This window comes from Vigna angularis, chromosome 4, assembly GCF_016808095.1.
Source record: "Vigna angularis cultivar LongXiaoDou No.4 chromosome 4, ASM1680809v1, whole genome shotgun sequence".
Lineage (NCBI taxonomy): Eukaryota > Viridiplantae > Streptophyta > Magnoliopsida > Fabales > Fabaceae > Vigna > Vigna angularis.
In genome coordinates, this window is record NC_068973.1 from 20,136,161 (window position 1) to 20,146,438 (window position 10,278).

The window sequence follows — 10,278 nt, forward strand, 5'->3', positions numbered from 1 at the left end:
GGAGGAGGAAGAAGATAATATGCCATGAATGGATGTCGACATCTGTTTGGTCTTAAATGGATGTTAACATCCGCTGACAGATGTTCATATCCGTTTAAGGTTTACACGTTAATTTAAGTGTTAATTTAGGGTTGATTACGTACCTCCACACGCACCTTCATCCCTTTCACCTTCAAGCACCACCGAGACCTTCAAGCACCAATGACACTGCTAGAACAATTCCTTCCACCACCACCTGCAACCTCTCATGCACCACACTCTCACACCACAATGAAAGAAAGAGAAGAGAAAGAATTCGAACATTAAAGAAGAAGAAGAGATGAAACAAAAACAATGAGAAGACTAGAACGTTAAAGAGAAAGAAGAGGTTGTGTATACTAGAGGATTGGAATAAGTAGAAGTTAAAAAATATTAACTCTAAAAGTAAAATTTTACTCAAGAATAAAATAGGAATAGAGAGGTGAAGGGAGAGATAAAAGAGGAATAGGAGGTGAAGAGAGCAAGGGGTGGTGGTGGAGAAAGCAACACCCTACAAAGTTTTGTACCGAGAATCAAAATCTTATTTTCCCCATTTCTTTTATTCCATCTAATATACCCTCTCTGATTATATTTGATCCGATTTTTCCATTCTTCATTACCAATCCAAATAGAAACATAAGAACTGGCCCATAAACGATTAAAAGAATTATAAGCTGATGCAGATGTTAAATTAAAAGGGAGTTGTCATTCTGTCCCCCACCACCAAATGGCACAAAATTGGTCAACAACTCTCCCACCAACTGTTTGTTCCCCTGAAGTTCGAGGATATTCATGTTTCTCTCAAATTTACATATGTAAATATAAAAGAAAAAGAAGGAAAAGTTAACACTATTTTTCAGTTATTCGGTCAGAACATGAGCACTTTACTTATGTATACCCTACAAAATATCTACGTCAACACGTTCAATACATCTTCTCATTGGTCATGCGAGATTTCTCTTTCCTCTCCGTTGGCACCTTCGGAACTACAGATACAGTTTTTTGTGTTAATGAAACATCACAGTCTTGTTTCTCATCCCTTGTCGATAAACTTGGTTCTGTCACTGACTGTGATTTCTTGAAAGAGCCAAACTCAATACCCTTCCATTTAGCTTCTTTTGAGGATGGAAAACTCTTGGTTTGCTTAGTTAACTGACCAGACTCTGAGCAGACGGTCTTGAGATTGCTTTGAAGAAAGGGGTAATCTTTCGTTGAGATTGAACTACCATCCATTCGGGTCTCAGAACAAACCTTAGGAGGAAGAAGGGGGAAGTCTTCCTTAAAGAGTTCAAACAACCCTGGACTACTGCCATCTATGTCTGTCTCATAATGAACCTTTACTAATGGAAGGGACAAATTTGAAGGCTCAGACATAATTGAATTACCATAAACGCCTGTCTCAGAATGAATCTTGGCTAGTGGAGCATAGCCTTGGGCTTGTGTTGACTGTGTAGCCTTGCAATTGCATGGAAGAAGGGGGAAATCTTCGTTTGAGAGATCAAAAAGCCTGGAATCTGAATTACCATTACTCGTGTCCGTCTCATAGTGAACCTCCTCCTCTTCTTGCTTCTTCGGAGGTGATTTGGGCACTGCAATGTGCTTTACAGAAGTATATCTCCTTGGCCTGTTCGTCCTTGCACGTATATCCCAGTAGGAATTATAATTCTGCAAGATTCAACCATTTTGGGAATGATATAGTGTTTTATAATCTTAATATAAGGTCCTATTTAAATACACTTCTCCATAAACACTTGTAAGAGTAACTAAGATAAAATACATCGAGATTCTCCATAAGCTATAATCATCTTATGCATCTTAGCTTTTGGATATTTAAATAAAGGAACTTTTTTAAAATTAAGTCCATAAGTTAATTTTATCTTACATGAGAACTCCCATTTACCTTGACTTCTATATTTTATTCTCTTGTATAAGTGTGTGTAAGGAAAATTTATCCAAACAAGATCTATATAGATAGAAGAAAGACATTATACCAAGTCAGGGATGTATGTGCCTGTTCCACGTGATTTCCCTCCTTCTTCAAGGCTGTACTTTGGATGATAAAGTGACTGTCCTGGGATATATACATCTGTACCGCCTTGGTAAATCATACTCCAGTTTTGCTGCCTTGATAATGCAAGCATATCGTCCTGAGAAGGCCTTGAAGGAGAACTGGAATGTGCAGTTACTGGCATGGTATAGTTACGATACAGCTGAATATATTGTAAGCCACCATAGTAACTTTCACAATCTCCACGGAGGACACACTCTTCAGATCTTCCAGTACCAAATGGAGAAACCGGAACATCAACATCCGCCCTTTCTCCTTTCCCATTCCGGTCTAAAGTGCTGAAGAAAAACTTTTCTAGTGCTGCACCCATGTTTTCTCCCGGAAGTGTGAGGATCTGCTTAAGCCTTCGAGCACCATAGGAGAGAGCAAATCTTAATCGATGTAAACTGGCTGCAGGTAAGTAAAAAACTAGGGAAATAAGTGGAAGTAAACTAAGAATTTTAAAATGTAAACCATTAGAGTGTTAAACTATCATGAAACATCGCAGTATCTAATTATTTCAGTATCACATATACAACTTAAAAGTCATCATGGGAGTATATCAAATATTGATATCTATAATGATATTTTAATAAGTCTTGATGCATTTTCACCAGTATGCTGAGTTGTGAACTTGTAGATGTTGAAGACCTTCTAAACTATAACAATTTTCCATAGGGTAAAGTTTGGATCTACTAAATATGACGTCCTTTAATCATTGTGAATAAGCCCAACCAATTAAAGTGTCTATGTATTCACCATAAATCATATGCTTTCCTTGTTACCATGTTAAAGGTGCAAAGTATCCATCATCTTTAGAAGGAAAAAATAAATTACCTATGTTTACACTGCGCCCTAGGTTGTTGTCATTTCTAAGAGGATCCAAGATGTTCATGTACTTGACAGGAAATTCATGGACAGTAGGCTCAGATGCCCTTGCCGGAAAAGAGCACATATTCTTGTAATTTCTGAGAAACTCTTTCTGGAGCAAGAATCCATCCTGATCGCATTCTGCTGTCTCTGCGACAAGCGAGTATGGGTATATCAAAGATTGAAGATTGAAAAAGCATCCAACTGCTTACACACTGCAACACTTACCAGCAACTTTTGGAAGGGAGGTTAAGGCTTTGGGACCCCATATACTAACATAATTATGGTCCCAATCAAATGAGCCATAGTAGTCTAAAAATGTGTATAGCACCTGCTAGTAGTAGTAATTCAGTGGTTTTATTCTTGGAGCTTAAAAACAGATGCTGAAAGGGTGCAAAGAATATTATTGATGGAAGGCATGACGCACCTCTAGAGGACCACGCACTGAAGAGTGAAAACGATTGATAATATACAAGACTAATATTTCTATGGCATATGTCGATAACAGGCCATGGTGTCCACCAAGAAGTCTGCTCTCATAATAGCACCAAGCTTTGATTAAGATAATACTGCGCTTGAAGAGATGGTTCTTTCCAACAAGTTGATCAACCTAAAATTATTTCCAATTAACAAAATTAGCAAAGCCTGAATACAAACTGAAAAAAAAATTGAATTTAATCAGAAACATGGGTGAAGTTTCTGTTTGCAATTACAAATGAAGTGATAGTAGAATTTCTGTTAGGTTCCTGGGTACCCTATATCCTATCAATTTCATTAGAAGGTTAGATATCAACAAGTATTTGTAAGATGTTAATAAAAAAAATACGGATACATTATGAGGATGGAGAATTGGTAACATTCATTTATCAAGAAAATGAATGGAGTAAGAGAATGGAAAGGGGCAAGGCAAACAATGAAGTCATCATTGAGACCACTAAAAAGCAAGTTGACTGAATTGAAACATGGAATTTTTTTTAAGGTGTTCCTTACATGACATCTGAAACACAGAAACAGACCACACGGTATGTAGAAATCAAACATCAATTAAGGGTAAATATCAATTAATACAAATACCTGCTCCAAGAAACGTAGAGTATAAAGTCCAGCCATCTGATTGAAAGAGATGTCAACTGCTATATTTTTCACTGTGCATTTCAAAAGCCGGACCTGGGGTCCATCATCCAATGATCCAAACAAAAGAAGGTAAGTCTAACAAAGCAGAGGAGATATCCTTTCACAATAAGAACATTAAACACCACTTCCAATAAGGTCAATCAAAGAAAATGAGTAATTCAATGTAAAAGCCAGTAATAAAATTATAGCAGATTAGAAGAAAATTTTGTTTAACAACCTGCGCCCGTATATCTTGTATGTCTTTTACTTGGTATTCAGGGTCATCTACACTTTGAAGTACATTCAATACTGACTGTGCCAGATCCTCCTCTGCATCTTCATGACTAAGAGCAGTCAGGTCAATATCTCCATCAGGAAGATAGGTTTTTAGTGGAACAGAACCGAATGGCAAGACCTGTAGGAGATCCACAAAGGTAAAACATTCATTTTCAATCACCACGGTCATGGTATAAATATAGTTAAATCAACTAGTGCGGAAAAAATGCTTTTAAATTTAAGTGCAATGAAGATTAAGAGAATCTGTAAATTTGATATTCAAGCCTTTTCCTAATGGATTTAGTTTCCAATTCCAGATGTCAACAATGTTCACCCAAGCAATCAATTACTAGCAAAATACGTCAACATCATTTCAATTCAGGCTTTTTGAAGTTTTTAAAACTACAAATCTCATGGTATAGAGAAATGAAATTTATCAAATGCAGTGGGCGAGCTACATGTTGCACATGTTTTTTTAACTCGGGCAGTAAATCTTGGGCTGGCTGGGGACAATTTGTGCATGCATGCTTGTGATTCCATGAAGTATCAATTCATATAAATTGGAAATTAAGTTTTCTTTACTGGTGGTCAAGCTGAGAGGAAGTGAACAATATAAAGGAAACTAAAAATAGTTTGAAGATTTTAAGCCAGCCTGCAGAAGTAGGATTATGCTGATCATAAGAATTGAAAATGATAACCTGCTTTTCCATTACATGATATTTTATGTTTCTTAGATATCAAAATATAAAAGGAGAAAAGGATTCATTCAATAGGATAAGGTGTCAATCTGCACGTGTAAGGTATGGTAGAAGTATAAAAGAGCCAACACCATGGTTGTAAATTCATGTTAAGAGACAGTAAAATAAATAATAAAATCACATTCAAATCTAACTGCTCTTAAAAGAAAAGTATGATAGGGGGAAAAGGAAAAAAAATCGTCAATCATTTCTACAAAATATAAAAGAACATTCGTCAATCAAACTGAATCTAATTATGTACAAACAGTTCAAAGCAGCAACCGATAAGAACACCCAACAAATTATGAGGGAAAGAAAGAAACTTCGTTAAATGAAGAAAAGACCAGATGTAGAAAACCTACTCAGGCAATAATTTTTATAAATATCATAATTGGATCAAAATATTCTAACCTCAGATCCATAGCAACCTCTAATCAGCTTCTGAACATAATCAATAACATCCTTTCTGTTCACCTCAGATAATACATTTGGTTCAATTGTCCATAGTATCTCTTGTGCTCTCTCTTCAGCCATCTGCCATAGTTCCTCGTCGATTGATAAGAGCTGGCTAGGCAAGGTGGATGATAACAAATTTTCTTGTATATCATCCATAGCCCAGATGTAAGAGCTTAGAACTCTAGAAAAAAAAATAGACATGTAAGACGAGCACAAACACAATATCTTGGAAGTAACTTCAATCACTGCATGTACAATAGCAAAACTGCCCCAGAAACTAATTTCCTTTTATATGATAACAAAACTCATGAAAACAGGATTAAAAATGGGACACTTGTAACTAGTTAGACATAAAATTGTCGAGCCAAGATTTGTGGGGTCAATTTATTAATTCTGCATAGTAACAAAGGGAAAATCATTGCTTGACCACTGTGATAGTCCTCCATGACCATTTCACACTTAGTATGCCCTCAAAACCCAATAATTTATTAAATTTAATATAAAAATTACAATGAAGTATCCAGAACTTTAAAGGCAAATAAAATATCAGTGAGCAAACAATGAGCTTGTAATTTAATTTAAATTTACTAAAGTCTTTAAGATTCAGATACAATAATGCTGTCAGGGTTTGGATTTCCACTAGGCACACCTGTCCCCCTCTATTGTGAATGAAATCAACTGAGATGCTAAGAGTAAGGGAGAAAAATTTGACTAACTGCTTACACTAAAATTATAATGTTCTTTTTCTTATGTTGTTTATTTATTTACGAAGTAAAATTTTCGAATCAGCCAACTAATACAAAACATTCTAACTCAGGGTGTTTTAAATAGTTTCTAGCAACACATTATTCAGCCTTCCTCTGCCTCTGTTTAACCCAGATTCTCATTTAGGGCTCTATTGATCCACATATGATCAAAATCATCGTCATCATCATTTCCTTAATATACCTTCTTTCCAAACACTAATCTACCGCACATATACTCTTGAACACACCAAAAAGAAGACATCAAAAGCAGGCTAGAACGTTTCATGTTACAGCATGTCACAAGCACGGCAGATATATCAGGATATGTACAAATTCGAATTCAGTAATTGCATTCAGAGGAAGGGTAGAAAAAATTAACCCCACAAAAAACCCTATTCCCAACTCAAAACCCAAACAAGTAAAAGGTTCCGTTCTTGATACAGAAAACCCCAAGAAACGAGGACAAAAAATCAATGACTCAAATAAAGAGTACACAGGGTTCACAGAATTTCTCCCACGAAACCCCCTTGCAGTCATACCTCAACTATACCCACAACAACACAGATGCAAAGAAAAAGAATTTTACCAGAAAAAATGCATAAAATTTCTAGCTTTTGTCTCGGATACAGCTGGCTGGAGGGATCCAAACCTCGTCACCAACGCTCAGAACTGTTCAGCACAAACTCTCTCCTTCAATATCATTCACAAAGTGGCCCACATTATCTGTCGTCGCAGGAACCGGGATCTTTGTTCTTATATATATATATATTAACACATGAAAAGAATTAAAACCACCTAGTTTCGAAAACCACGTCTTGACTTTACCTTTTTTGACCCACATTGACTATTTCCCAGGTTTTTCAATCTTTTATAATATTCTTTAAATCTTTAATTATGCTTTAATTTTCTGAAAATTTGGATGCATTGAATTTGGTTCCAAATTAGAAAAGAAGTTTACTTTTCATATCAAAATAGAAAAAATTATTCTATTTCCTTATTTTTAAAACTATCTTTAATCTTTTAATTGAATTTGATGATTAAAATCACATTTTTACTGAATTTCAACGCTGATATATATTTTTTTTAATTTGAAAATTAGTAAAAGAGAACTTATTCAAAACTTTAGGATATAAAAGCATAACTTCATTTTTTAAATAAATACCATACAAATGTTACAACCTTTTCTATTCAGAACTTTCAATTTCGGAATGTTAAGGGAGATAAAAACATATAAAAGAATATCTTGGATAAGATAACAGTAATTTGATGAAAGATCCAACTTTTTTGTTTCATCCATTTTGTTAAAAAGGAAAAAAAGGAAGACTGAACAACTAATTGAGGATATTTTTAACCAAATTTGAGAAAAAATAAAAAAAGTAGGATAATATATAAATATTTAAATAGTTAAAATATGAATATTTTCGTTCTCATCTCCATTTTTCTTCTATTGGCCCTAGCAATTAATTTTCTCTATTTGAAGTAATGATGTCATTATAGCATCCTTACATATCATGCTATCAAAATTAATCAAATTATTACAGTGCATTAAAATAAAAAATAATATATTTATACGAACGGAGATTAAAAAGTAATGTTTACTACAATTAAAATAAAAGATGACAGTTATTTGACTATTCATATATTATAACTAGTTATTCCTCTTTTTAAAGATTTTCTTTTAAATAATATTTTTTTGAATCCGAAAATAAATCTAGTACAATATTATTTTTTTACATGAGTTTAGTAATAGTTAAAAATTCCATTTTCATCGAGTTCTCAATTGATTTTTTTTATATAAAAAATATTTTCAAAATTCGATTTTCGAAGACTAAATTTCAAAAATATTTTTTAAATTTTTTATCCTTACAAAGGAAAGAAATTTAAAAAAATCAAAACTATAAAACTAAAATTAAAATAAATTAATTTAAAATAATTAATTAAAAATTAAGAAATTAAATTATAATTATTTTGAGAGCAAAAAAAAATTAAAAAATAACTTAAGAATAATAAATTTCAGTTATAATTTAAAATAATTTTTTATTATTATAATGTTTCTTAAAAAATAATAAAAAATAAATTTAAAACTTTACTACATTATTATTATTGTAAAACCCCAGAAAAATGGTATTTTAGAAGTGATGGTAGTCTAAAAATATTGAGACTCGATTATTTTTAATATTAAAATGTCTTATTATAAATAATTTTGTTATAAACGAGTTTTATTATTTTAAAACGTATCATCTCTCTAAAAAACACTTTTCTAGATCTCTACCTTCTCTTTAGAATTTCTCACGATTGAGTTATTCGTTCGACGATCAAGAAGTGCCTAGAAGATCCTAGCGTCGAGGGCTACAATCTTGACTGATCAGTTTCTTGTTTCCAACCAGTAAGTCGTTTCTCCTATTTTCCCATATGGCTTTAACCTTGATCGTGCAACATTTTCTGTTTGCATGTATGGGGTTGCTTTTCTCGTCAATTTATAGCTCTATCTAGGTTTTAAGAGTTGTTTTCTATCACCAATTGGTGATTTGTAGGCGTTTCTAGAAATTCCTTGCGGTGCAAGCAAGCGGTTGGGGTTTCTGTGAGCTGTGTTGTTGATCAGAGGTAAGGAAAGCTAGATAATTGCTTTAATTGAAGTATGTGGTGTGAATTGATGGAATATGAGGATTAAATTGTTAGCTGAAAAACTGTGGTTTTGTGTTAGTGATAATTTAGGTAATTGGATGAAATTCATGCTTTGTATGTTGATGGATGTTGTAAACATGTGAAATCTGTTGTGTGTATGTTTATGATGTTGAAATAGATGTTGTTAAAGTGAATGGTGCTAATTGAACTGTTAAAGGAAAAGAGTAATCTTGGTTGTTGGTTATTTGGTCTAAAATAGGGTCTAAGGTAGTGAAATGGTGAGAAATGGTTGATGAACTGATTGGATGAAGTTTGGGTTGCTTATGAACTGGTTTGAGTTATGTTCAATACTTTAATTGTGAGAGAATTGAGTTAGGAGTGTGTGGTGGTTAATGTGTAGAGTTCTTGTTGGTTTAGAACTTGTTTTAAGGAAGTGTAGTAGTGAAAACTTGAGTTTGGAGTTCTGTGCGCAAATAGTCGGATTGAATAGTCTTGGTAAGACATATGGGACTAGTTAGAGTCCCTAAAATAATTGGAATTGTGCCACAAGTGGTAGAATTCAGTTTGAGTCTCTAAGTTGAGTTTTTGTTTGAGATTTGGTAGCTACTTGTTTAGATGGATGTTAGAAGGGTTTAAACACACTTAGTTAAGTTTAATTGAGTGTATAACACAATCTAGGAATGTTAGAATTTGGGAAAAATAGTTAGAATTGGTAAGAGGGGTTTGAGTTGTATAATTTTGCAGAATTTCGTACTGTAGAATTATGCAGACTCGCTGTGCGAATGGATTCGCACATCGAGTGGTCTTGGCGAGTGGCTCTCTGTTTGAGCAATTCGCACAACGAGAGGGTGCGCTGTGCGAATGACTGTGGGGTTTGCTCTCTGTTTGATGATTCGCATAGAGAATCTGGGCACTATACGAATGGTTGAGGTCTGGTACCTCTGCGAGTTAATTCGCACAACGAGTTGTGTCGTTGTGCGAGAAACTCCTGGTCTCGCTCTGCGAATGGGTGCACTGTGCGAAAGTTCTGAGTTTAGTTTACTATCTTTTTCTATCATCTTGTGTTGTACTATGTTTGGTGTTGTTTGGTTTGTGAAGTATGTTTGAGAGTGTATTGTATTATATAATAAAGGATAAACATGGATGTTAACTACACATAAAATTATGTGATTTAAAGGTATGAATGGTGGTTCAAAGTGAATGAAAGTATGGTTTTTAAGTATGGTTGATGGACGTAATTCCATGATCCTCTTGGAGAGGTTACATGGTGGTGCCCTATGTTGTGTTTCAAAGTAAAAGTATGTTCCAAAGTGAATGCTCTTGTTGAGATTCAAGTATGTTTAGAATGAATGCAGGAGCTCAATCTTGAGGGTTATCCTGAAACTTCAAT

The 10,278-nt window shown here is 34.1% G+C and overlaps 1 protein-coding gene across 1 annotated transcript; it reads right to left on the bottom strand.

Moving 5' to 3' along the window:
* Nucleotides 1-704: 704 nt before the first annotated feature.
* On the bottom strand, nucleotides 705-7,015 carry LOC108330326 (uncharacterized). Its single transcript, XM_052876337.1, has 9 exons — nucleotides 6,850-7,015; nucleotides 5,473-5,698; nucleotides 4,287-4,463; nucleotides 4,010-4,102; nucleotides 3,363-3,545; nucleotides 3,164-3,266; nucleotides 2,903-3,085; nucleotides 2,010-2,476; nucleotides 705-1,683 (listed from the first exon to the last, which is right to left on the bottom strand). The coding sequence occupies exons 2-9, from the start codon at nucleotides 5,671-5,673 to the stop codon at nucleotides 943-945; spliced, it is 2,148 nt and encodes a 715-aa protein (XP_052732297.1). The 5' UTR covers nucleotides 5,674-5,698; nucleotides 6,850-7,015; the 3' UTR covers nucleotides 705-942.
* Between the last annotated feature and the right edge of the window lie 3,263 nt (nucleotides 7,016-10,278).

Bases quoted from the DNA above. Each gene is read 5' to 3' on its own strand.
- LOC108330326 (XM_052876337.1), bottom strand. From the start codon at position 5,673: ATGGATGATATACAAGAAAATTTGTTATCATCCACCTTGCCTAGCCAG. The intron at 3,086-3,163 runs GTAAGTGTTGCA...CGCTTGTCGCAG, and splicing joins CTCCCTTCCAAAAGTTGCTG to AGACAGCAGAATGCGATCAG. The intron at 1,684-2,009 runs GTATAATGTCTT...TGAATCTTGCAG, and splicing joins GCACATACATCCCTGACTTG to AATTATAATTCCTACTGGGA.